This window comes from Emydura macquarii, unplaced genomic scaffold (genome assembly GCF_026122565.2).
Source record: "Emydura macquarii macquarii isolate MOO-44397 ecotype Brisbane River unplaced genomic scaffold, CSIRO-AGI_Emac_v2 contig_3390, whole genome shotgun sequence".
NCBI classification, from domain to species: domain Eukaryota; kingdom Metazoa; phylum Chordata; order Testudines; family Chelidae; genus Emydura; species Emydura macquarii.
Window position 1 is genome coordinate 4,710,754 of NW_027133527.1, and position 27,201 is coordinate 4,737,954.

Below are 27,201 nucleotides of genomic sequence, written 5' to 3' on the forward strand. Positions count from 1 at the left end.
CGGGGAAAGCGAGTCAAACAAGCTTAGCTGACTCACTGAGGCGGGCAGGAACAGCACTGCATTTTCAGTGCTCGCTGAGGTGCAAAACAGCTGAGTTTTGGGAAGAGGATTAAACCCCCTCCCCACCAGCCAGGAGAGGCCAGGGTTGAACAGCATCAGCTTTCACGAGCAAGAGGAAACGCCAAGAGAAGAGTAACTGACACATTAGGGATTCCTGAACATTTATTTTGACCGATATTCACAGACAATTTAGACCCTGTTCTTTGCATCATTGAACTGAGCATGGTGATATTCATCCTGCAGTCTTGCTTCTGCAAGCTTCTGCCCAGTTCCTTTATTTCTTTTAAAACCACCCAGCGATTTCCATGCCCCGTCCACAGATCCTTGCAGCGTAGAAAGAGCAAGCTTTTGATAAATAAATTATTAAACATGCTCGATATCCCGATACCAGCCCGTCCTCTAACCCCTTTTCCTGCTAGGCTAATACCATTCCGTTTATGTGGTATTATAATTATTTATTATTTGCACTGTGGTAGGACCTATAGTCATGGCCCAGGCTCCCGTGGCGCTAGGTGCTGTACAAATGCAGAACAAGCAGAAGGTCCCTGCCCTGAAGAACTCACAATCTTGTTTTCGAACTGAACTGCTATATGTTATAAAGAATAAAAAAAGAAAAGCAGCTAAGATGAACACTGCTCCCCCACGTGGTTGCCTGCTGATATAGGTTTTCTCCCTCAGTTGTATGTTTCTGTGTCTTCCCGTGACATGCTGCAGAGAAATCAAGGTTTAGTTCTGCCTTCCTGTTTGCTGGGGTGAAGATTTTCATGACAGGAACGAAGTTAGCAGAAAACTCAGGAGCAGCGTAGGCAGGAGGTGGAAAGCACTGACGCTGGTGCTCAGTGGGGCTGATGATGTTGGTTCTAGAGAAACAAGACGAAACGTAACTGCCAGGGAATTGAAAGCCATTGCTTCCCGTCCTGTCTGGAAACATCCAGGGAAGATCTGCAAACCCTGATTTAGGACTTTGGAACAACTGAAATATCCCTCCCAAATTATCCATCCCAGGTTTCACCCAGCATCCAACACATGCTGGAATGGGACATTGCAGAAGTGCTTAGTTGGTTCTATTGAGTTCTCCAGCCAGACTGGATGTTTCCAATAAAGTTGTTGGATTATTTATCTTAATCCTGGGCCTTACTGCCCAGATTCAAAGTCCTAGGAAATTCTGGCACAGCATCGTGCAGTCAGATACTCTTTACTGACATGCAACTGGGAAACTTCCGAACCAGAAGAGCTCCCTGATTTAGCAGGAAAAGGGGCGTTTAAGCACAATTACTGGAAAACAAAAGTCATACTTTCCAACTTGGGGGGAAGGGTGATATAGCCATCTGGTATTCCCCCCATGAGCCCCAGGCCCAGTTTATTCAGCTCAGACTGTCTCTGTAGTCGGATCCAGTCCACCACAGGTGAATTGTATTGTTGGTTTTTCAGATCTGCAAGATTTAGTCCCAGCAAGCCCTTGATATCATCTGCAGTTAGAGTCTAGGGGCAAAGCAAATCAGCACAGTTGAGGGCAAGGTTTTCAAAAGGGGCTCTTGTACGGCAAATAAAACAATATTACCAATAATATTTCTGGCCCAGGCCAAAGCTGGAAGGCTTGGGGAGTAATCTTTTTGGGGCAGGTGTTATCTTTTAAATAAGCATTTGTAGAGTGCTTAGCACAATCCCTGCCGCTGCTGCTCCTACTAGAGAGTCTGATCTTTGGAGATTCACTAAGTCTGGATAAAGATCCAAACCGAAGCTCCAAACCAAATCTGCCATCATCTGGAAGCAGCATCCCCCCGGCTCAACTCAGATCTCACTGACAATGATTTTACGCTGGTGTCACTCCACTGAGTTTGATGGAGTGACTCACCCAGGCCTGACTCCAAGCTCACAATGGTTTTACACTGGAGTAACTCCCCTGAGTGTGCTGAAGTGACTCATGATTAACACCAGTGTCAGCGGGATCAGATTACAGCCACCCAGCGGGTCTCAGACACGAGCCAGGGAACAATTTTCACAGCACGCTCAGACTCACCAGCACGGAGGTATTTTTCAAGCTCATGAAGGTTCCGATATCCATGTTCACGTTATCTTTGCTGAGAGCTTTTAGATCCTCTCCCGGAGCGCCGGCTGGGGCGGGAAAGAAACAAAATAAAGCAAACCCAGAAAGCACGGCTGATGTTCTGAGACAAACCCAAAGGGATTCCCTGGCAACTCCTTGGAAATCAACGGAGTCATTCCAGGGATGACTTTGGCTCCAGATGTTCAGTGATTGTGCAGTGTGCAAATAACTGTAGAGCCAGAAAGGGCAGACAGTTCCTAGTCTGCAAAGACCTTATTTGCCAGGAAGCGCTGATCAAATGACCCCGACCTGTGATTTACACCTTCATGGTTTATGCAGCCTTCATCAGCCTAGGGCTCCCAGCAGAACCCTCCCATAGGATGGAGACTAACTCATTTTGTCAGTACCTAAGTGCTAGTCCTGCTTTTAAGTTGCCCATCAGACTGAATACAGTCGGATCAGTTTCTACAATGAGCATCTCCCATCCACATGGAGCCCAGCAGAGGTGTAAATTTGGGTCCATCAGTGTTTCATGTAAGAATTTTGGGGGGGTTTCAAATCAGGCAGATTTGCACCCCCTCAATCTCTTGTGAAAGTTTTGCACGGCTGTAAAATAGAAAAAGGCCTGAAACCACACCCTCAGATCCAACCCTCCCGAACCTTCACACCCCAGATACAAACACTCTCCAACTCTGCAGAAGTCCAGATCTGGACTCAGCATGAAGGCTCAGTCCATCTCTACTGTCAGCACTGCTTTATGTTGGACATGCAATCCTTCTGCTTACATAGATATGGCTTGATGAGGTTGTAATAAGCCGGGAACAGGTTGCGTTGATCAGAGAAAGCTTGCTTAGCTTTGGGGTACAGGATGTCTTTTGTAGATTGAGGACATGCTGATGGGTCCAGCGAGTTGGCCATTCTGCAGAAAAGTGGAGATTTGGGGGGATAAAAGCCATCACTTCTCCCTTTGGGAATTTTGCAGATCGTAAACAATTATCGGAGTTTCTTTTTGCTATACAGGAGAACCCTATGCCCCAATACCCACCGAGCAAAGTCAAGGGGTGTACAGAAGAAAATAAGCTAAAATGAAGAGAGAAGTTAAGTCAAGTGACATCCCCAAGGCCACGCACCAGCTAAGTGGCAGAGTTGGGAATACAGGTCCTGGATTAGTTCGTGTTATATGAAGAGAAAAGGAACCTGGATTGGCTGGCTGGGAAAGCAGGGACAAAGAGGGTCGGATCCTTCACTCACTTGAGGTTGCTGGGCTCTATCATATTCAGCTGGGGTTCCGTCAGAAGGCATATGTATCTTGTACCGATTGCATTCAGAGCAGTGACGTTCAGTGGGTTTCCCAAATCAGTGTATTTTGTGATAATTACAGCAGCCTACAAATGTTTTTAAAATGAAGTTGATTAACCGGGAAGTATTCCTCCCCCCCAGAGCTAACCAAGTGTCCACTACACACAAAAACAAAATAAAACATGTAGTCCAATGATCAAGTTTGGGCCACCCAACTTTGAAGAAAATACGCAGCTCCCAATAAAATAAGAATCTCCCAAACCATGAAGCAAACCCAAACACACAGGTAAGCATTGAGCTTGTAGCTAATTACCTGGTCATTAGGAGGCTCATTGCTTAGCAGGAAGGCAAGCGTATCTGCTGAGGTTATATTCCATTTTTTAATGTCATTGATGGTGACAAAGAAAGAGATGGACCCGAGGTAGGGGATTATCTTTTCAGGGTACCCGTTGGGATACATCTGTGGACAAACGGATATTATAACCATGGTGACTCACTACATTTTTCTGATGGTGTCAGAGGGTTATAGGGCAATGGAGAAGCAGTTCCAACAGGTAGACAAATGAAGCAATCTGGTTTCTTTCCCTGAATATTCTCCAGTTCCTCTCCCCAACACCCCACCACGGCCCACGCACTCTTTCTGCGTCACTCTTTCACCCACACTCGCAGTCCGGTCATGCTCAGACACAACCATGCTCCGTTTTCTCAATCACACCAGCCACTTTGGGAAAGGGACAGCCGGACACGTTGTCTGGATCCCTTTCCTGACCACGAGAGCCCTTTCAACAGATGCATGAGTAGATGCTTTGATGTCCTTCAGCTGTGCATTACCTCATCCAGCTTCTCCTTCAGCACAGCCAATTGCTCATCAGTGAAGGGGTAATTCGCCATTTGGGCCAGGTGCTCCACCAGGGTGACCCCCTGCAAGCAGGCCCGTAATTCCTCAGGGCTATAGTAAAGGGGCATCAGCTCATCCATTGCCACCTGCTCGGTTATATTCTTATCAGGCGGGCACTCTGTTGAAGCAAGTATCAGACACCTCCAGTGTTGCAGGACTTTTGCTTTAAGCACTGAATATTGACAGCCTCCGAATCCTGCATTATCAGTTACCCAAAAACCCACGGCAGGGATAAGTCGATTAAAGCTAAACTGTGCTTTTGGGGGGCGCTGCAGAGCACCGATCCTGCAGCAGTAGCACAAACCCGCCAGGAAGGCAGAGGGAGGGCGGCCACCGGGCTGCCCGTTGATGGAGGGGATGCACGAAGGCTCCTCCCCTCCCCGTTCCTTCAGAGGAGTCTAGCCCCAGCAATCGAGTCCTTCCACGCGGTGGGAATATGCCCAGCTCTGTCTTGGGGTACGAATGCAATGGATGAGAAGGCCTCCTTGGTGCACCTCTCAATCCCCTGGGGCACCTCTCCGGAGCCGGGCACAACTGCCTGCTTCGGTTTCCACATGCCGAGATCTGACTCAGGGTGTTTTAACTAGTCAGGAGCCCCCCAACCTCCTAGGCCCTTCCACGGATCTGGGTTGTAAGGTGGGTGTGGGTTTTCCTAACGCCAAGGTGGGTGCACAGAGGAGCTCTGTTTAGATGGTCACAGGAGGTGCCCCATGGCCTAGCCTGAGCTGTGTCGCTAGACACAGGGATAACTAAATGCAGAAGCGTGTCCGGCTAAAACCGATGCGCAGAGGTAGCGTCCCACGTACCAGCAGCGCGTTTCTGCCTGGAAGGCAGGAGGTTTTTCACAATGGAGGCCAGCTGCTCCCTTGGCAAAGGTGAATCATGCACAAAGCTTTTCAGCCAGGGGGTTAAAATGTTCTGCAAAGAAAAGAAATCAGCAGGGATGTGAGATTTGCCGCTCCTGTGCATTTCTCTGTGGCCACTTTCAGAGCCAGGAACCTTGTCGCTCAACTAAAGGTTTACAAGTACCATGGAGGCTAGTCCTGCTCCAAAACTAGTGACCAGTCCTTGGTGAGACAAGGAAATCACTCCACGAGCAGGGTGGGAGATGCTCAAAGGCTCCATCCACTAAAGAGCAGTGGTGTAGACACACAAACCATTCACCAAAGCCTCGTTACCCCCTGTACTCCATGTTCTATTTAAATAACTCTGGATGAACTTAGCCAACCACCACCGACCAGCATTACTTTAGAATATTGTTCAATCTAGAGTGTGATAATGATCTAGATCTCTATCATTCCCAGTTCCACCGGCAAACTGGTGCCTGTCGTGGCGAGAACATCACTCGCCAGACACAAACTGATGCTATAAAGCCAAGTGTTGATGGTCATTAGACACACCGAATAAAGCTCTTTGCACCAGGGACTTGCTTTTGCACTGATAACATCATTGGGAGCTTTGCCACTGGGAGCAAAATCTGGCCTCCCGCACCTTGGACACTCCAGATCAGTGGTTCTTAACCTTTCCAAACTACTGTACCCCTGAAGCCTGAGTCCCACCCCCACGGGGCTGAGGCATGTAACTTAGTTTCATGGTGCCCTGTGGCTCCAGGCAATTGCCTTTCTTGCCACCCCCAATACCAACTCTGCACTTGCGACCCCTCTAAACCCCCAGGTTGAGAAACACTGCTCCAGATAGTGGCAAGATGCCCATTTGTAACATACCTGAGGGATCTTTTGCAAGATATTATGATCAAATATACGGAGCAGTCCACTGAGCTCATTCAGGGTAGAGGTTGACCAGTTTGAAGGAGGCCTGAAAACCAAAAATCAGGCTTGATCAGCTTCCAGAAGAGGGAGAACAACTTTGGGATCCTTTTTCTATTAGGAACTGCAGGGATTTTGCCCTTGTAACATTGTGATTTAAAAAAAAATTTTTTTTTGAATCATTTAATCCTCCCACCACCTTTCTCCAAGAGGGCTTGAGTAATCGTCATCCCTGGGGCTATGCACCCTGGGGTTGGTGAACCAGTTGTAACAAATAAATAAACACCAAGAATTAACAGCAAAGAACTCTTGGAATTTCTATCATCAGTCATTTTGCGCAAGGATCACAAAGCACTTTCTGCAGGCCGAGAAGTTACTTCATATTAGAGGAGGGTGGAAAAAAGGCATGGAGAGAGTCAACGACTTTCCATGCAGGAAGAACTAGAATGGTAGGTCTCCATAACTCACAAACTAATGCTTAACTATTAGAGCATCCAGACTAGATCCATACTTCCAAATTAACCTGAGTCAAAACCTCCAAGATTGAGAAAATTCTGGTTAATTTATTTCCCCCCCACCCCAGTTTTCTCTTGCACCTGTCTTTCCAGGTGTTGAGCAGGTTGAGGAGGGCTGAGACTGTTAAGAGAAATGACTGTGATAACTACATTTCTGATCTGACCAGAAACAGGTGGGAAACTTTGTTCCCAGAAGCCTCCCTGCCCAATTTTTCAGATGAAAGAGGTTCTGATAAAATACGTTAACTGAACTTTTTCATGCTTCCAGTCAGGTTGGGAGTTTGGAATCCACTCAAGTTTTGGGTGTAAATAGGGATAGGTGATTACTTCATCTAAACTGATTTGCTTTGTGAACCACAAAGGGAGTGAATCCAATGGAAATCCTACCCGAACTGAGTGCTTCCGCTGCTGATGACATTTCTAATGGCTTCTTCTTGACTGGGCACGAAGGATTCACAGTTATTTAACTGCTTCAGCAAACTCCCACTGGAATTTCTAATGTATTCTTCACCAAGGTCACAAACCAAGTGACCCAGAACCTCTGCGTTTTCTTCACTCACTTGGGTGCCAGAAATGTTCTAGAGTGATAAAATAGATGTGTGCAGTAAAAAGGGAAGAATACTAGCTCTGGAGAATTCACAGAGCTGCTGACAATTCTTATTCCCTAGAGGGGAGTCCTAACCATAGATTTTAGGTCTGGATTGTGATTTAAATTTCATCCATGGGACCTTTATACAGAGGCCGGGGTTGTGCTGAGTGCATTTGGATCTGTCCTTCCCCAAAGTCCACGGATAGAGGTGGTTTGGGCCTCTCTATCCTTTCAGCAGAATTTCTTGCTGTGCAAGCTAAGGATCAAATATGGGAAATCAACCCTCATGCCTCCAGGCACACACTCAGTTCTGCAGCGGTCAGGAAGGAATTTCCCTTCCCTTGTGTTCAGCACTGCACAGTGGGCTAGCTGCATCTGGAGGTGGGGCCGTTTTGTTGGTATAACAAGCCTGCCTTCTTATGGACTGCTCCCTGGAAGCACCTTTCCTGATCCTTTCCTTGCACTCTCCTCCTGCAGGTGACCCATTCCCTCATCCCTTCCTCTTGTATTGGACTAGAAGGACCAATGACAGGGTAGGATACTGGACTAGATGGACAAATGGGCCGATCCTGAATGGTACCTCCAGCCCTTTTTTCAGGTGACACTTGTTTCTACCTTCTCAAAGCATCTGAGATTCGCATTTGGAAAGACATGAGCCGGAGGACTTCCTTTCCGCAACCTTAGCCCAAATTCCAGGCCACCTCTGGCAGAATTCCACAGGCCTCACTTTGACCACTCAGAACCTCATCCCTCAGGGGCACAGAGCTCAAATCCCTCTGCTCCTAACCATAGGTCTCTGCCACTATTGCTAAAGGACACTGTCTATTAGCTCTGAGCTAATATGGCTTATGCCACTCAGCTAAAGAGTTCTGAGTCCGTCCCACCCAGGGCAGTGGTGACATTTTCACACTCGTCTCATTACAGGCATGTTCTGAACCCTGTTCGTCCCTTGGGTTCCTTAGAGAAATTTTGTCCTCCGTGACTACGCAGCCCTGGTGGCTGGAGAAGCTGGTGTGAGCCGGCAGCCTTGGAGGTGATGATCTGGGAAAGAGGCTCTGCAGCCTGGACTATAACGTTCGGGTTTTGCTGATTTGCCACTCTCATCCGTCAGTGGTTAAGAATTAAAAATCAGCCCTTTTTTCCTTTTCGCAGACACTGTTCTGAGCCCCCCCATCCAGTTCCGTGGAGCCTGGATTGTTCATCCATGTTACTGAATGCGTACCAAACAAGCTAAGGCTTCCAACAGCAGCTGTTTCCGCTGTGGGGAATCTCTCTGCAGAACATCGATGTTTGCTTCCCCAACGTTAGCGAAGTACTGTTGACAGCTTCCTGTCACTGCGTAATCTGAAGGGCTGGAAAAGCAAAGACTCCATGAATTCAGAGAGCATCTTGTTAAACAATAAAGTAGTTACGTTCAAAGCCACTTATGCTGAAAGAGACCCTCTATCCTATGACCCAACTTCTACCATTCACATCCCAAACACTTTGCAATTGTTCTTCCCAGAGACCCAAATGCATGTCTCTTGTCAATTATTTTTCTCCCTGGGAAACGTAGTTTGAAACCTAAGCTAGTGCTGTTTACATCTGTTGCTCTGGATACAGAAGTCCAGCAGGATATCAGCAGAGTAGAGAAACGTTGTACTGTCTGGCTTTTCTGGTTCACTAGATGTTGTACGTGAAAATATTCAGAGAGTCAGAAAGTAATAAAAATCCATGGTGCTCTTAAAGGGATGCTACCGAGAAAAGAATACATGTGGCAAAGCAATCTGTACCTTTATTATTAACACCCCTCTAGATTATGACAGCTAGAGAAGTTTAAAATCTAATTCACTTTCCACCTTTTCTGCAGTTCGTTTTCTTTCGTGCATTTCACTCTATTTGGCTAATGTTGCCCAGATACAATGGGGATGTGTGCCTTATAAATGGACATAGATTGATGGATCGATAGGTATTTTATAGAATTCAGTGACTCTCTTCTTTATTTACCCGGCTAGAATAAAGCAGCAGGATGAAAGCCTTTGTGAAGTTACCTTAAAAACAGCAACATGTCTTTAGGGTAGTTGTCTAAATCCTGGGGAATGCCATTGAGCGTCACCCTCTTAACCAAACAACTCAGCTGAAAATAAACCAGAGTTCAGATAAAAGAAAACAACAACAACAACAAATATCTTGTCTGGGGGAAAAAAAACTAGAGAGGGGTGTTGGGTATGAAGTGGTTTAGGTTCTTGCAAAACTTTGTTAGTCAGGTTTTGACCTTGCCAACGTAATGGCAGTGATTCAGAGTCACACGTGGTTCAGAGGTAGGACACCCCTCCCCCTGTTTTAATCCAATCCCACAAAGTGGGAGGGTGCGGGTTCCTGGTAAATGGTTTCCGTTTTGGAATATCTTCACGACAACAGCACCGGGGCACTCGGTGTGCGTGGGGACTGACCTGGTCTTCTCCTAGCTTGACGTTCTTCTGATTCATGGCTTTGGCAAGCTGCTGAAATTTCTCTGTTTCCATCTCATTAGCGGCCGCGCAGGTGAAGCCTTGTAGGACAGAAGGGGAAAGTCTGAAAACCCAAAGGAAGCAAGTTAGGTGCAGTGAGGGAGGACTTCAGAAGAGCAGAGAGTTGGCACTGAGATCTTCTAGAGTTCACAGGCAAACAGTAGCACACCTGCCCTCCCAGCTCTCCTTCAAGCCCTAAGATTCCCCATACTCAGGGTCATTAAGAATAAGTTCAGAGGTGGAAGAACAGTTCTAGCCAATGCTCCATATTGCCCTTTATCTATTGCAGTCCAGGAGGCCATCGTCAGCCAGATAAGCATCGTCTAGGGACTCAAAGAGGCAGTTGAAGAGCAGTAGTATTTGTCCCAACAGAAGTTGGAGGAATCTCTCCTCTTATTTCTCTCAGGGTCCATAGACTGGGCTGGGGCCCTTAAAAAGTGAATTGCTTTCCATATAAAAAAAGCATAGATTGTAAAATCAGCACAGCCTTGATCCTGATTTTATAATTGCCCTAGACACATAGTAGCTGGAGAAAGGCAATCCCCATAACCTTTTAGTCATTGGAATACAACTCTGCAATGGGAATGCATTTCTCAGTCAGGGATGTTTTCTGCAGACAACCAAAGCATGCTAAGGCCTTTGACAGGCAGTGGGCTTGGCCCAGTAACTTCATTTTAGGAAACAAGGCTAGGTTATGGACAAATTTTGCAAGCCACCTGCCCCAATGTGGTGAAAACCATTCTGCTGGGTTGGCCAGGCCTTTCCTTTCTTTTAGGTGGAGAAATCTGATGAGCACCTGTGAATCAGGACCATGGCTCAGCACACGTGGAAAAGCTGAGAGAGAGGGAAAAACAGAAACACTACCTGCTGAAGTCAGCCTCTATCTTTATTACGTCGTTGAAAAACATGGCTGCCTGTAGAACCAAGCCAGAGAGAAAGTCAGTGTGTTACCAAATGCTTTCCCACCGGATAGTTACATTCAGCTTTATTCTCAGGCGGCTCATCAGGGCAGAGTGACACCACTGCTGCGGCTGACGGGAATGATGAGCCGTCAGAGGCGAGCTAGCTTACTTGTTCCCGGTTCCACGGTTTCTGGTTGAGCTCTTGGAGGTCGGGTTTTTCGTTACCGAAGGCCAGCAGCGATTTCGGGATGTAGCTAGCCAGACTGTTTGGGACATATTTAACCAGGCTGACGGGACTCCCTGCAGCTGAAACGATCTGAAAAATAGAACGACCCACCCACTGAGGTTAAAAACGGCCGTTGGGGAAGGAATGACAGCTTGGAAATGAACCAGGCAGTTTTTCCTCTGATCGTCTGGGTATTCGCCGGAGAATTCATGCCAAGGAAGGTTCTCTGTCAGGCGTACCTATCTGACTTAGGTCTGACTTAGGTCTGCCAAGTAAGAGTGGCCTATGGCTACATGTCTGTGAGGCCCAGGCAGACAGAGAAAAGAAGTCCTTGCAATGCCTGCCTTTATGCCTTAACGTTGTTCAGTGGGCTAGAAATTTGGGTGGGGATGTCTTCATTCTCTGCCACTGCAGATAGTATCTCAGCCTGCCAAAAGGCATAGTGAGTGCATGGGCAATATTGTAGCCAAAGAAGTGTTACTTTCCTAGCTCTTCACACACAGCTTTGGCAAGTGAGGACACCACAAGCAAGAAGATTGTTCTACGTCAGCCTTTTGGGAGTCTGACAGCTGGCTCTGAAGGCCAATCCAGTCAGAGTCTCTCCTGCTAGCCCGTGGCACGGAAGAGGGATGGGGAATTAACAGCGGTCTGGTTCTTCTTTGTCCTGAATAATTCTCAGGTGACTTTAAGATGTAAAATCGCGGTCAACAGAAAGGGTCAGCAGATGATCTGATTCCAGGCAACTACAAGAGCAGTGGCACATACACCAATCTCCCTTAGCCAGCATGTACAGAAAGAGCTCAGCAGAGCACATGGTAAACTGGAGTATCACCCCGCCCTGGGGAAATGGCCCTGAGAACTGTTCACACATTGTTAGCACTAAGCCTTCCGTCCAAATCATACTCTTTCCCTGGGAGTAGACATCTCCATGAACCAGATTAGTTCAGCTTTTACTCCAAGAGTGATATCGTGCTTTATTATGAGCTATCATGGCTGGAAGCCAGGGTCTTTCCAACCATGCACAATGCAATGCCCAAGAGGAAACTAACCCATTCCCCTGCTGTGCAGCTCTGTTAGTAAGGACATAAGTAAGCCAGGCAGAAAAGTGCCTTGGCAGGTGTGCATGTCTGTTCCCGCCCAGGTGTATTCCCAACAGACGATGGTTTCAGCCAGGAAAAGTCACTATCATAGAATCCTAGAAGATTAGGGTTGGAAGGGACCTCAAGAGGTCATCTAGTCCCACCCTCTCCTCAAAGCAGGACCAACCCCAACTCTCCTCAGGTTCTTCCTACACAGGACACCCCCTGGAATAGAAAAATGACCCCACCTTTTCCACAAGTGCCATTTTCAGAGCAGAGGGCATGGTCACTATCTGCTTCGCAAACCCAGGGATCTTAACAGCTTCCAAGATCACTTTTGGAGGCAGGCTTTGAAGTCTGCTGCTGCTTAAGCCGGCCACCAGACTCCCTAGTGCTGCCAGGTTTTGCGCATCCAAGATCTGCAGCGTAATCATAAAGACAAGGGGAAATTACCGGCCATCCATCGACGAATTAGATCCAAAATACAGATAGACCAAGCGCAATGTACACACACGCACTGTGCTCTTTGTACCTGATAGCTGGAGTTGAATAGTTTGTTAACAATAGTGCTGGACTTTTCTGCATTCCAGCCATAAACTTCACTCAGGGAAGGAAGAGATGCATTAAGGTCTCTGTCACTGATGCCCTTCTCAATCTGCGACACAGACAGTCCCACTGCAGCTTGACCCAACGCATTCAAAGTTTCGGGAGGGAACTGATCAAATTTGTTCACCAACAAGGTTGCAACCTGGAAAGAGCCCACAATGAGAGAGGAGCAATTCAGAATATCAGAGAAGGTGAAGCAGCTCCCTGGGGAGGGCTATTTCATTTCACTTTTCTTTGGAAGTCTTAATCACTGGAATTTTACAGGGAAGATGCCAGTGATGGAGTCAGTAGCAAGTCCATGGAGTTTTCCATGAAGATTAGTCAAACGCTAATGTTAAAGAGGCAGTGTGTTCTAAAGCCGTGGCTCTCAACCAGGAGTACGCATACTGCTGGGGGTACGCAGAGGTCTTCCAGGGAGTACATCAACTCATCTAGATATTTGCCCAGTTTTACAACAGGCTACATAAAAAGCACTAGCGAAGTCAGCACAAACTACAATTTCAACCAGACAATGACTTGCTTATACGGCTCTACGTACTATACACTGAAATGTAAGTACAATATTTATATTCCAATTGATTTATTTGATAATTATATGGTAAAAATGAGAAAGTCAGCAATTTGTCAGCAGTAAGGTGCTGTGACGTTTTTGTATTTTTAGGTCTGATTTTGTAAGCAAGTAGTTTTTAAGTGAGGTGAAACTTGGGGGTACACAAGACAGATCAGACTCCTGAAAGGGGTATGGTAGTTTGGAAAGGTTGATCTAAAGGAATGAGCATAGGACTAGGCAGAAAGGTCTAATCCCTGCTCTCTGTCTATCTAGGTCCTCATTCTGTGGACAGCACTGCAGGACCTGAGCAGCTTTCAGATATTTCACTCCGTCATTTATTGGGTGAGTCATTTGACTTCTCCGTGCCTCCATTGCTTCACCGGTAGAACAGAGATAATAATACTTCCCTGCCTGAGGGTTTATGTGTGTGTGTAACGTGTGCACAACGTTACCAGTGGGTGCTAAGTATTATTAACGTGGTGCAGGGTTGAGCTCTCCCTTTCCAAGGAGCAAAGCAGGGACAGGGAAATGTGGTTGTATTCCTTGGAAGCATTTTTTTTAACAAGCTCTGGAGAAGGGGCTCGCGCCTCTGCAGGGCTGTGAGCCCCAGGGTACAATGCAAGGGCAATACCTGCCGCTCCTCGGTTGTCAGAGAAGGCACAGGTCTCTCCTCGCTGGTGCCTGTGCGCGTGGGACTTGGGACACAGTTTTTAGTGATTCTCTGAGCCACACTTAACGCGGCCTTTTTGTCAAGGTGGCTCACTGCAGAGGGGCTGAGGTAGCAAACAAATCTGTCCGGGAGGCTGGAAGTGGGAAAAGGAGGAAAAGTTACAAGGGTTAGAGAGGGAGGGTCTGTTCCAGCTGTCAATCAAATACAAAAGTCATGTTTCTTGTGAAATTTTGCAGAGGGTTCTGTATGCCGATGCAGAGTTCCCACAGTCCCTGTTGGCTTTTCCACTCTCCCAGGCTCTGCAGAGGGCTGTAGCATAATGCGGTTTTCCCAGAATAACCCTGGTTTTTAGTTTGCAGCAGATTTCCCATGATTCCCTGAGGGCTCTGTCTGACCCACAGAGAGGTCAATTTTACAGCGTACTGCTGAGGATCAGAATTACACTTTAAACATCACTTAGAAGCAGCCACTCAAAATCAGCAGACAGCAAAGACGTAGCTATATCAAGGCGCCAAGTTACGCCACAAGGGAGCTGTAGAAGCAGGTGGTGTTATTTTACCTTGCCATTTGGAAGCCGGGTGCAGAGGTAAGTAATAAGGTGTAATACACAGCCATCTCCCTCGGTAAACTGAGGTTAGCTATCAGTTGTAAGTTGACTGGATCTCGGGCAAATTTCTGAAGCTGACATGCAAAAGCAGAAACAGTTTGAATGGGCATTTTAATCATATTCCTCATAGTCCTATGTTGTAGTCGGTAAAGAGCAGAAGAGAATCTGGATGAGGAGATTCCAATAAGTCACTAGTCAAGGCTCAAGTAACAGGAGAATTGATTGGAGAACTGATGATTGCCATCATCAGTAAACCCTGCAGTATCTTGGCTTCTGGATCTGAAGAGTCATGAATAAACGGTGGTAACAGAAGGAAGGTTATAACTATCAGGGTCTGCTTTTGTACTGCCTACCTGAATTGTTAAAAAAACTCATGAACTGAGCCTCAAAAATCAGGCGAGTGGTTTAAAAATTGTGATATTTAAAATAAATAAATACATTTGGGGTTTGTTTCATTTGGGTCTCTGTTTTCTGAGCCTTTAGGGTACCGTTGGGTCATGTTTTAAAGCCTGTTTCATGAACCACGATGTCTAAAAACACACTTTAAATGAAAGCGGAGTGTCTCATGTAATAACATGACTCCAGGAGCTGAGAATTCAAGAAAAACACCAAATATCATGAGATTTGTGCTGACAGCTAGCCACACCATGCTTGTCAAAGGAGCTGATTTCCTGGAAGCAGTGAATGCTCAGCACCTTTGAAAATCAAGGCCCTTAATTTTTTTCATCTGTTTTGCCGAGAGGGACCCATTTAAAATGGAAACCAAAGCTACAGCAGATCTGAAGATCTCTGCTTTTCTTATGATCAGGGTGTCGTGTGCTTAGCGGCAGTTTCTCTGCAGGTGCTAATATTCACAGAATCATAGATTTGAAGGCCAGAAGGGACCATTATGATCATCCAGTCTGACCACCTGCATAACACAGGCCAGAGAAACTCACCAAATAATTTCGGCAGCAAGCCCATAGCCTTCGTCTGAGCAATAACATCTCTTTTAGGGAGCCATCCCAGCCATGACGTAAAGCCTGTTGCTGCTGCTAGTTTCAATTTGGTTTCTAGGAATTATCATCCAGGAAGCCAATTTCAGTGCAAGTACAGAAACATGCCTCTGTCATAAGGAGGGATGGCCAAAATGTCTTAGAGGTAAATAAAATCCAAACTGACCCTGTAAATAGCAAATGAAGTAAAACCTTTCAGAAGTTCCGAAAAAGAGCAAATTTTAAAAACATTCCCCTCTTTCTGGTCTTGGTCAAGAGGAAGAGGAATTAGCAAATTACCATGAGGCTGGCGGCTCTCATCTTTTCTCAGACTATTTCCTGCAGCTAATATTTTGCACACTGCCCATTCGCCTCCACCCTTCTGAGTGTGTACTTACAGTTGGCTCATCAGCAAAGAGCAGCAGGTCTCCCACTAATGCATGCTCCATAAAGGAACCCAAATAATTAGCAAACCAAGCAGTGGAACTCAGGCTAGGAAGAGCTGCATTGTAGCAATTCTGTTTCGATCCTGCAAAACACAGAAAATCCCCTTGTAAAACTAAGGCTCCAAACTGCACTCTGAAATTGGCTGAGATGACTACTAGCCTGTGAATGTAGAGCGGAGATAAACTACCAGAAACCTTCCCCATGTGTTTGTGCTCATAAATAATCTATAGTTCTTTACATGTACAGGCATGAATTTGTGCCCTTTTTGTACAATCCTGAGTAGAACTGCACGTGATCTGCTGTTTCACATAAATAATTAAACATGCACCAGATACATCAGCTCTTCATATTTCCCCTCATTTCTTAAAATTGTAAAAGAGAAAGATTGGATTTCTCTCACATAGTTTTCTATACACCCATCCATCATCATGGGATCTGTGTTCCTCATACCCCGAAGTGATGGCTTACCATATATTTTTCCCCACTCAAACTCTAATGTACGTTCAAAAAACCCTGCATTTGTGCATTCAGAAAGTAATGGAATGGAACAGAGAGGCTGTGTGTGCATGTCTGATTACCTCTTTAAAGGACCTTTGAACATTTGATGTAACTATTTCATGGCCATCTTCAAATGCTCCACAGATTCCTTGCATGCAGATTAAAGTTTGTGTGCATGCTATTGCCTTCTGCTAGATGAAATATGCGACACAAGTTTACATTGTAATTGGTTCCCTTCTCCTAGCTGAAGTTAGCAGAACTGTTTTTAGCTCTCCAGAACAAATTCTGTACTGACTTTGTGCACTGAAGGCTATCAGTCTGGCTGCTCAGAATGTAAATCATTGTGCCCATTGTATCTGTAAAACCCTGTTTATTAAAGCCTACAGGCAAAGAATCCATTCCTAGTCAATCATCATGTTACACGTTGCACGTCCATTAAAGACAATATTAGTGCACTATAAATGTGTAAAGCCTCGGCCATCAGATAGATTGTGTCTAATGTTGTTATATCCATTGGTGTTTTAAAGCAGGTTCGTCTTTCTAAAGTCACTTACCATCCCCTGTGAGATAATATTTGAGGCCGTTGTAAATATTCCTCTGGTCTTCCACCGTGAAGTTAGAATACATGCCATTCAGGGCGGCAACTCTAAAGCAGTGAAAAGCAGATGTTTCAAACTCAATCAAACCCAAAAGGGCTAAATTCTTCCCAGAGGCCGGCTACCTGCAGGCTGCACTTGGAATCATGCCACTCAATAGCCACTGAGTATACGAGGTTATTAACTAACGCCTCATGGTCAATTTTCAAAGTCACATGCAGGGACTGACTTGTGCGACAGCTCCCATGAACATCCGTGGGGATGCTGCAGCTAACTCCACAGGCGCCGTTCGGAAACGTGCCAGTGACGACTGCAGGACACATGCACTGAGGGTACGTTTATAAAATCACCTCCCTTGTGGATTTCATTGCACGGAGGAGCTTCGTTTATAAGTATGAATAGGTTCATGCATGTATGTAGAAGGCCTTTATCTCCACACAGTACAGTACAGTATTTCCCCCCAAAATATTGATAGCATGTGGCCAACATGGCTGTATAACAACAGCGTTGGGGCTGAGGCCTATTGAAAAATCATAACTTATTGTGGCTCTTAACACAGAGTGTAATATTTAAGATATGACCCAATCCTAATGCAAGCAGTTTTCTGCTCACCCCATCTCTATCTCACAGCAAATCAAATTCAGACAAGCAAATACTATTCCTTCCCTATAAGAATTATTTTTCTTCCCGAGTCATCTAAACCTCCCATTCTTAATCCCTGTTGGCCTTGATGAAGAGAGAACTGGGTACACATTGAAGTTTGTGTGCCATTATTTAAAGGCAGGGCCTTCTGACTATTTCAGGACATTGGCCATTCTGAGATGTGCTTAGGACAAAACTACGTTAGTGAGGCTTTGAGCCAGCTCTTCAGCTGGAAACTTCAGTGAAACTTCAGCCTCAATGGAACTTGTTTAATCTTTCAATGAACCGTCAGTGTCACCCCAGCTGAGGATATGGCTGTTATTTTGGAGGGTGGAGTGGGTTGCCCATTCCAGCAATATTGCAACATCTCAAGGTCTATGCTCAGCACTCACATCTGGTGAAGTCTTCCGCACGATGTATTTTTGGCACGAAGACAAGTGAAGACCTTTGGGTTGACCACGAATGGCCGAAGTCTCCCGTGGAGCCATTGGGACAAAACATGGGGGCTAGCTGCATCAGGCAACTGTAGCATTATTTCCCATATGCCGTTGAAGAAGATCATGTTCCACTCCTGTGAAAGAGGCATGTGAGGGAACTGCAGGGAAGGAAGCAGGAGAAAACGCACGGTGTCACATGAACGTCGACTTCTAAACAAACACAAATGTAAACCCATGTAGTTCGCCACACTAATGAATAGAATCAGCCCTAACACTTCAGGACAGCAACCATGCCTTCCTAGGTGTCTGTACATCTCCTACTACAATGGGACCCTGATCCGGCAATGCAAATAACAACAACAAAATCTTGGGTAACATGTTTTATATCCTCTAGGAATTTTGGTTATTTAGTTTATCGCTACTTCCCCCAAAATAACTTTTTTCCTGTGTTATGGAGCTCTGGCATATTCTGGTAGACATGTTGATTGAGATGTGCCATTTTTAATATTTAGCTCCAAGTGAGAATATGACAACCTAAACAAAGTAGCTGAACAGCCATATCAACTGTGAAATCCTCATGGTGTCTGATTTACCTGCCTTCCACAGGAGTTAACATGTCAGAGGAACTAGCTATCGGATACACGGTACCTACCCCGTCACTGAACTTCTCCAGGGCTGGTTCAAGCACATTGGCTTGAAATTTGGAAAAGAACAAAATGGAATACATGGAATCCATAGCACTGAGGGGTCTGGAGCTGAGGCAAAGATATAAGGACTTGAGGAAATCATTCTTAAAAACCTGAAGCCAAGCGCTCTGGAAAAGAAAAGGGAATTATACACACTGTAAAGATTAAAAACTATGTTAAGAGATGACGTGGTAAATAGATTTTCTTACACAATCTCAGATTTCCTTAGACCTGCCTGCCAATAAGCGAGCATAAGGGAGTGTGAAATGGTGTAGCTCTTATGGTGAGGGGTCAAAAGGAGGTTTCAAGTTATACCGGCTTAGATTCCTTCTAGACTTATTTAGCCACACCTCTGAATTCGATCCGACGTCTTAGCCCACATAGACCAACCCACGCATCCCTCAAAATCAGGGTAGAGCTTAGAGCAGGTCAACATTTTTCATTCAAAGCATTTTTTCAAACAACAAAAAATCCTTTATTGTCAAAATGGATATTTCCGTGGGAAATGTCCCCATTCAGTGACATTTTTCAAGTTTTCATCAAAAAAACAAAATGCAAAAAAACCACTGAAGAAAAATTTAGACAAAAATGTTTTTGTTAAAATTTTTCATGTAAACTAAAAACTGCCTAGATCTGGTCGGGGAAAGATGCTAGTAAGATGGGAACCTTGACAAGAACCTTGAATTAATACAGACATGAGCTGCTTTGCCTAAGTAATCCAGGATCTCAACTCGCTCTTTGCTCTGCTCAAGTGTAGGCTATCTTGTCCTGGTGGGCGAGAATGGCCATCTCTGGAGCTATGTCTGATAGTACAAACACATTTGTCCCCACACTGTGATGACATTTCTGGGGCTCTGATTAATTCCTGAAACCTTCACTGTCTCCACCTTCCTATAAATTGGAATTAAAAAAGATGAGATCACCCCATCAAAATCAGGATGACCCCAAAGGAATTGGTATGGAAGCTAATGCAATGGTAAGGTCCACTAATTTCCTTCAAACGCAGTTTCGAAATGCCAGCTGGGATCTAGCTAACGTAAGGAGCTGTGCCTGTGAACATCCTTTGCATTTCGGACCAAGACTTTGGAATTAGACAGAGTCTCAAGCTCCAGCCTAGGTTTTACATAATGGGGTAGGGCTCTACAAGATTGTTCATCAGTTCTGTACTGCCCTTCGGCAGAGCTGGGTACATTTGATAAAGCTGCTGGCGCAACTAACTTCAATGTCAGTCATTAGTTTATTGATTAAAGCATTCCTGGGACACAGAAGCTCGCCCACAAAAGGAACGTTTTACCATATTTCATGTCTCAGAATCTTGTGGACAAGGTATTGGGACTCTGTAGTCTGAGACACGCACTATGCTTTGGCCACTCCAGATGTAACCAGCTGTGCTGAGAGAGATGATGGGATTTCTTTGACGTGAACTTCCAGTGCAAAATACGCACGCGTCTATGGAAAGGAAAGAATGAGCTTTACCTGCGCACATGCATACTGGCCAAAAGTGAGACTGCAGGGGGCGCTTTCGCCGCTGGCTATTTTCTGGAGCGTCTCCTTGCTGACACTGTAAAGAAAAGCAATGATCTCAATTTTCGTGTTAACCTTGCAGTGATAATTGAATGGCAGAACTGATTGAACAGTAAAACATATCACACATATATCCACAAATATCTTTGCAAATATAAGCCCCAAGTTCAGTCCCTCATGACTCATGGGGTTGCATTATTCTGGAGAAGTTGGATGACCACAAGGTATTAGTGAAAATGTTTGCAACTCCCAAATTTGAGCATGAAATGTCATTCATTCAGATATTCAGAATGGAAATTAGCTGTTTGCTAGTCTTCTCTTTCAAAAGTTTCAGTCCACCAACCAGGGAGCAGAAACAGCACCATGTGACGTTGGTGACCAATCACACAACACAAACAATAAGTACTGGATACCATATGGTGAAAGTGAATGACCTGGTGCCCAAAAATTATTTGCCAAAACAATTCAGCGGATACTTGCACATAGTTGATACATTCGTAGAAATCAAATTAAATCCAGGCTAAGGTCTGGCCTGTGAAAGTCTTGGACACAGTCTCTAATAATTATTCACACTGGGCCAAGTTCAGATCTCCACAAGGTCTGAATGAAGCGACTGTTTTAGGCAGTAGCTATCCCACTGCAGAACATGCCCTCCTGGCACCCCGAGGAGACATTCTGCCAGGGCCTGTCCTGAATATGCATGCTCCCTCAAACTACTTTCATTTAGCTGCTCTGTAAATCTCCCCTCTTTGCCCCTCACACCACTGCCACCCGGTGCATCTACTAGTTAGGAAAGGCCCTAGGTAGTACAGAGCTCTGGGACTCTCTAGGAAAATAGATGCTGCGTAGGTGTCGGCAATTATTGCCATCCTGCCGCCCAAAGCAACGACCCTTAGCAAGCATGCAGCGTCCCAAAGGAACCCCATGGCTGGGATTATTTGCTGATGGTTCCCATACCTTTTCACTGGGGCACATAGGGCAGCTTCTGCTCAAAAAAAGAAAGACACAAAGCTGGAGATAATGGAGTCAGAGTATAAAAAGGACTGATCTGAAATATTTTGAATGGGGAATTATATGGTGTGAAACTTACCATTGACAGGGCCGCTGGTGCACTGAGCAGAGGGAAAGAGAGAGCAGAACGTGATCTCAGGAACTGGTTACAATAACATCAAGACATTTAATGCAACCATGGGAGCAAGCCGCAAACATTTGGATTTGGATCCAGTATTCAAACACACTTAAGAGTCCAGATCTAGATTCATTTGACCCATTCTAACTAGGCAGCCGTTTGCAAAATTCAGATTAGCATTGGGTTCAGAATAGAAATCACTACCCACATTTAGGGGTGCTTGGTCCCAACCCATTGCTGGTTTAATCCTTTGTTCTAGTCTCTACAGGATGGAATGTTCCCAGTGGGGCAGCAGAAGCAGCAGCTGGTAGAGGGTTAGAGCGGTGTAGAAACGCAGTTATAAACACCACAGGCTCCGCATGTTTGCTTGTGTCATTGCACAGCTGTGGGATGCGCTTCACCCGGTTTCAGAGTTCACAACGTGCTCGGGACCCAGATCTGACTGATAAGGAGGGGCTTTCTGGGGATCTAGAACCCTTGTGTGAGCCTGGCTTCATCTTTTGAGCAGACCAGGGCCTGTTTATGATTCTGCAATAAACAGGACAATACATTGGCTACTTAGGGGACAGGACGGAGAGGGAATTTTGGGCTGCACACCCACACTCATAGGACAGAATTTGGCCTGGATTTTTCTAAATTCCATGAATCTATTGGTATCAGGATTGGAAGCATGCTGGACTCCAATTCACACAGGCTTTGCAAATGAAGAAAGAAGCAATTTATATAGAGTATGAAAAGTTCTGCTTACTGGATACGTCGCAACAGAATTTGCAGATGACCTCATCCAACCTGAAAGACAATAAGTCATGATTTCATTTAAGAATCCAGGACAGAGCCTCTCACAAGACGTGCAGCTACCTCCCATCCTTCCTGCAAATATGGGTCAACTGACCACTTTAGAACATCAGTCTTGCCTCACTACCTTCTTTCTTCCTTGTTTCCTTATTCTCCTTAATACAATATTTAATAGAATCGCTTCTATCTTTGCAGCCCTTTTCCTTGTATCCGTTTTGACCATGTCATAGGTGTGCGTAGATATACATGTTCCCGGGTCACGTGCATGCATATACTATTCTTCTATCTGCTGACAAAAGCTGGTGTCGATTTAGGGGTGGGTGAAAGGCAGTAGAATTGGCTGTGATAGAAACTGATGTCCCTCCACCCACTCACCAGGCAAAATGTAAAGAGCAACTAGGGAAAGTTCCCCACATGGCTTCCGGCCAATAAACCTCAGCCTGGACTTGGAGGAAATCCTCCCTGAGGGGAAGAGGAATTCAGTTCTTGTGGGCCATCCAGTCCTTGGCTTCTGCCAGCAACAGTGCCAATTAGTTCCATTAGCAGTGAGGGTTTGAAAGATGTAATGAACGGGCAGCTGGGTGTCACCTCGCTGACAAGTGATAACCTTTCAAGCAACAGTAACAAAAATGCTGCTGAGGAATCAGTGAAGAAGAGGCAGAGGAATAAGACCCTCATAAAGAGGCAGGGAGGAAGATGGGAGCAGGGCAAGTAGTTACCAGAGCGGGGACCCTGACAAATACCAGCAGTCGAAGGGTACGACAGAAGACCAAAGGGAGTCAAGGTAGATGCGGTGCAGAACTTTATGGTTGAATATAAAATTCCGGCGTAATCCCCAGTATAAACCTTGCTACAGATTTACAGAGAACTTCACGGGGATTTGTTTTAAAGAAAACAACCAGCCGGTGCAAGCAGGCGGTGGGTCTAAACAAGCTCACACTTGTTTGCTCCTTGTTACCAGACTTATTCATTACACTCTGATGGCGTCTGCATTTCCAATGACCCCACCCTCTAACATTAATGATTAGGACACTGCAGTATTCTCTCTGTTCACCTGCTGAGGGCATCTAAGTCCTTTTAACGTCTGGCCTCCAACTGCCCCATTTCTGCAACCTTCCTCCTCAGATCCCCAATCTTCTCTCAGTAGCCCAACTATCCCGCAACCCCCTTGCCAGACTGCACGTCTGCAAGGCCCAGATGTGGGAGCCCAAATAATAACCCAGGGGCGCCTTAAACTTCAGGTAAAATCATCACACACATTGTGGTGTTTGCAGGATGGCCCTGTTCGGATCAGGGCCCCTTGATGTACAAACGCAGAGGAGAAGGCATGACCTGCCCTGAAGGTCTTCATCTCTGATGTAAGACAAGTTGGAGCAAGTGGGTGTAATGAACAAAAGAAAGGCGCGGAGGAGGGCGGGCCAAGGTGGTGGCTGTAAGCTCATGAGATGACAGGGCTGGCTACCTGCCCAACTCAAGACGCCGAACCATTTCAAAGTGGTGCTTTTGTTGGATTGTTTTTCTAACCCAGCCATTGATACTTGGCAGATGCTCAGCATCCTGGGAGTCATTCCACCAGGGCTTTTACCCGTAGCTTCGATTTCCAGATTCAACCTTCCTGACCTCAGTAGCAAGGGGCTTGCCCAGGGGGCAAAGGCATTGAATGGAAAACACGGGCTGGCTCGGAAGGAGGGCCAGGAAACAGGCCTGCCCGTTGCAATCCATTGGAAACGACAGGCTGGATGCGAACTCGTCCACTGGGTAGTCTCTCTCTCCACACATACACCCAGCCAAAGAGGAGATTCCTGCTGGTGGCTTGAACTGTTTGATCAGTCCGGGTGTTTCACTGGGAGTGCACAAATCAGCCTCATGTGTTTTTGGCATCTGTCTGTTAACCTGTTTACATCACCTTTAGCTGGCTGTTAAAAAGGAACTCTGCGGTCCTATGCTCTGTCCACCCCCGGGAACTCTTTGTTCTGAAATTTTAACTTCTGTCACATGAGATTGTTCAGGTAAGGCAGCAACCAGTGGGGAGAGGCTGCCAAAACACTAACGAACACTCTTCCAGCAGCCAGAGAGATTCGATTTGATCCAACGCCCTTTGAAGTCAATGGAGCCTTCCCATTGCTTTCAAGGGGTGTTGGACCAGACCCTATAGGGACAGTCATGCTAGAGAAGATGCATGGTCTCTCTAGTCCTGTATCTTGCCTCCTGCCATACAAGAGCAGATCAGTAGACCAGCTAGTCTGGTATCCTGTCTCCTGCCATGCCTGAACGGATAAATGTGCCATCTCGTCCATTATCTTGTCTCCAATTATACGTCCCTTTTCTCTACACGGCATAGCTACTGCATAATTTGAAAGCACTGATGAATGTAGCCCCACAACACTCATTTGGAGGAAACTGTGATAAAATAAGATTAAGTGACTTGCCCAAGGTCACATGGGAAGACTGTGGAAGAATTAGGACTTGAATCCCAGATCTCCTGTGCTTAAACCACAAGGTCACCTTCCTCTCTGTGAGGAAGGCCAGTAAAATCCTGCTAATGCATCTGATTTATCACATAGTACTCTACCCTGGGAACTAATTTGTTCACCACCCGAGATGGTGATCAGCCTTCTTACACACTGAAGCAATGAGGATAGGAATTGCTCAGGATAGCCGGAGAGGATGAATCTAGCCGCAACAAGATGAAACCAAGCAAAGGGAAATTTAAGCTAATTGGTGAGAAATAATTTCCTGTTGATGGTTTCCTGTTTGCCTATTGCTTGAGGCTTCTAAAACTAGACTAGGGAGGACCTTAGAGATTGTTCCCCAGGGTCTGCATTGAACAAAATAGGAAGGGCTGGATGGGGTGAAATGGAGAGGTGGTACTGGATAAACAAATACGTCTGTTCTTCCTCTACGAACTAGCCCAGTGTTCACGGATGTTAACGAAGAGAATCCTTCATTTCTGTAAGTGCCCTGGCGATGATTACCCTGCCTTACAGATGCTGTTCTTCTTCATGTAATTTACTGCCACGCCTTTGTGATGATGAAATGAATGCGAGGCTGTGCAGTCTGGGAAGGGCTAGCACAGAGGTGTCATGTCCCATAGCCCGTCAAAGCGTGGCATGTTCCGCTAGCTATACATTTCCTGACTCACAGGAGATTTGCTACGAGAGAAAGGCCTGAAAGATTTTTTTTGGAAACAATAAGTGAGCGTCTGATTGCCAGAGGACAGCCTTGAAGTGCTACTGCCTGCTCGTAAACAGTTGGAAATAGAGATGGGCTCATAATTATTACAGCCCTTTCTTCCCACGGCCTTTGGGCTCTGATATGCCAAGGCGCACAGCTGAATGTTCTGGCCCTGAGCTAGGAAACTGCTTAACTTTAAGCACTTGAGCCGTATCGTTGTCCTGCCCTTCTAGGCTGATGCTTTTATTCATCCTGGACTGTGAGCACAAAAGTGTCCCAGACTGTAATGAAGACCTGAGCTTCCCAAGGAGACCCAAGTATGGGAAAAAATCGATTCACCTCCCACAGCAGGGCTGGTACACAGAATTCAAGTTGCTCTCTGTTTCCACCACATTGTTTACAGCTCTCTAGTACTCAGGTACCCAAGGACTGTCTACCTATTCTGAGCTGTAGCCTCTGCAGAGCTTTGTTATTCTTTGTGATGTGAATCCTATTATTTTAGAGATGGACCTGGGGCAGAAACATCACAGTCAAACCTCATCAAACCGATTGGAATCCAAACATCCCCACTCACAGCCTCTCTGTTGTTGCTGGAGTTACAGAAAAATGAAATCATAGAATCATAGAGACGTGGGGCCAGCGAGAACGTTGAGAAGTCATCAAGTCTAACCCCTGTACTGAGGCAGGACCAAGTAAACCAAGACCATCCTCAACAGGTGTTTATCCAACATGTTCCTAAAAACCGCCAGTTATGTTTGTAATTTTACAAACGTGACCATAGCTTCAGGCAAGAGGTTACGGAAAAGGAGCAGATAAATTTTTATAGAAGCAAAGAGGGCAAACATCCATTAGTAGCAAAAAGGAAAAAAACCAAGAGGAGAGAAATACAAAGAGTATCAGATTTTGGCGATATCATTTCTGAAGTGAATGATTTCCAGGAGGGTTCCTAGAAGTAGTATGGATGGATGCTGGAGATAGAGGGATAGATTACATATACAGAGGCATTACATCAATGGCTCTTTAAAAAGAAGATACACAAGAACCAGGACCATGTCCTCTCTATTTGCTCACTAAAGCACCTAACACATTCTGGGTGGCTGTTCCAATAATGAATAACAGTAACTAAAGGCTGGTGATTTAGTGGTTTATATGGCAACAATGGAAATAATTTTGAAGTGATCTTTTATCATAGCGTTTTCTCCCTGGAGAATTACTTCAGTAGAGATTTGCTTCAATAATAGCCACCGGGGAGAATAATATATTATGTGGTCATGTACTCAAATAATAGTACTCACCAATCAAAAGAAGCAAACCCAGCCCTCTGTGTAAAGATTTCATAGCTGCGAAGATTTCCTTAGAATCCGTCTGCGCTCTCGAGTCTATGCACACCAGCAAAGAAAAATCAAATATGTTTTAGGGGAATCGTATTTAATCGTAATATCAAAATACGCCAAATTTATCCTCAGGAGATTAGGAAATAAGCAAGATGCCCATTCAAGTGATGTGTCTTTCAAAACACACTGATATTCACTGACCCCCAGGAAACTGTGAAATTAACTGTCAGAAACTGGCTTTAAACGCATTAAGGAACCCACTGCTTGTTGTGTGTACAGGACAAAAGTGCTAGACTATGTGCAGAGATCAGAGCATTAGAATACTTTTGCTATCATGCATTTCCTACAGCAGACAGACTACCCTTTGTTAAAGAAAAGAACAGGTTACATGGAAAACAAAGGCAAAATGTCCTATCCAATGCAGCACATACCTGTGAGCGCTCAATCACCTCTCCTCATTGTGTGTGTGGTTGGAAACTGCCAGGTAGAAGAGGGTTGCTTTTCACTGTATAAATCAGGGTGTGGCTCTTCATGTCTAAAAACTTCATTTGAAATTACAGGATGGACGTTGAGTGTCTAACACACCTATAATCGCTGGGAACGTCCAGGCTTGGTAGTAAAAACAGAACATGTGTAGATTTGCTAATTGTTGCTATCTCCCA

General features: G+C 45.5%; 1 protein-coding gene across 1 annotated transcript; it reads right to left on the bottom strand.

The window, feature by feature from the left end:
* Nucleotides 1–230: 230 nt before the first annotated feature.
* Nucleotides 231–26,579, bottom strand: MSLN (mesothelin). The gene is made up of 28 exons (XM_067534219.1): nt 26,501–26,579; nt 21,985–22,025; nt 21,198–21,219; nt 21,065–21,092; nt 20,060–20,144; nt 18,550–18,711; nt 17,853–18,055; nt 16,777–16,868; nt 15,676–15,806; nt 14,256–14,377; nt 13,658–13,829; nt 12,403–12,618; nt 12,119–12,289; nt 10,735–10,881; nt 10,528–10,577; nt 9,607–9,727; nt 9,205–9,290; nt 8,397–8,526; nt 6,973–7,163; nt 6,029–6,119; nt 5,111–5,222; nt 4,238–4,422; nt 3,720–3,866; nt 3,359–3,492; nt 2,893–3,026; nt 2,081–2,175; nt 1,356–1,542; nt 231–920 (listed from the first exon to the last, which is right to left on the bottom strand). Exons 1-28 carry the CDS (start codon nt 26,541–26,543, stop codon nt 823–825), a joined length of 3,396 nt encoding a protein of 1,131 aa, XP_067390320.1. The 5' UTR covers nt 26,544–26,579; the 3' UTR covers nt 231–822.
* Between the last annotated feature and the right edge of the window lie 622 nt (nt 26,580–27,201).

Coding starts and splice junctions, on each gene's coding strand:
- MSLN (XM_067534219.1), bottom strand. CDS start 26,543: ATGAAATCTTTACACAGAGGGCTGGGTTTGCTTCTTTTGATTG. Junction 18,712..20,059: donor GCCAGTATGCATGTGCGCAG/GTAAAGCTCATT, acceptor TTTCTTTTCCAG/AGCGCTTGGCTTCAGGTTTT. Junction 3,493..3,719: donor ATGAGCCTCCTAATGACCAG/GTAATTAGCTAC, acceptor AAACATTTGTAG/GCTGCTGTAATTATCACAAA.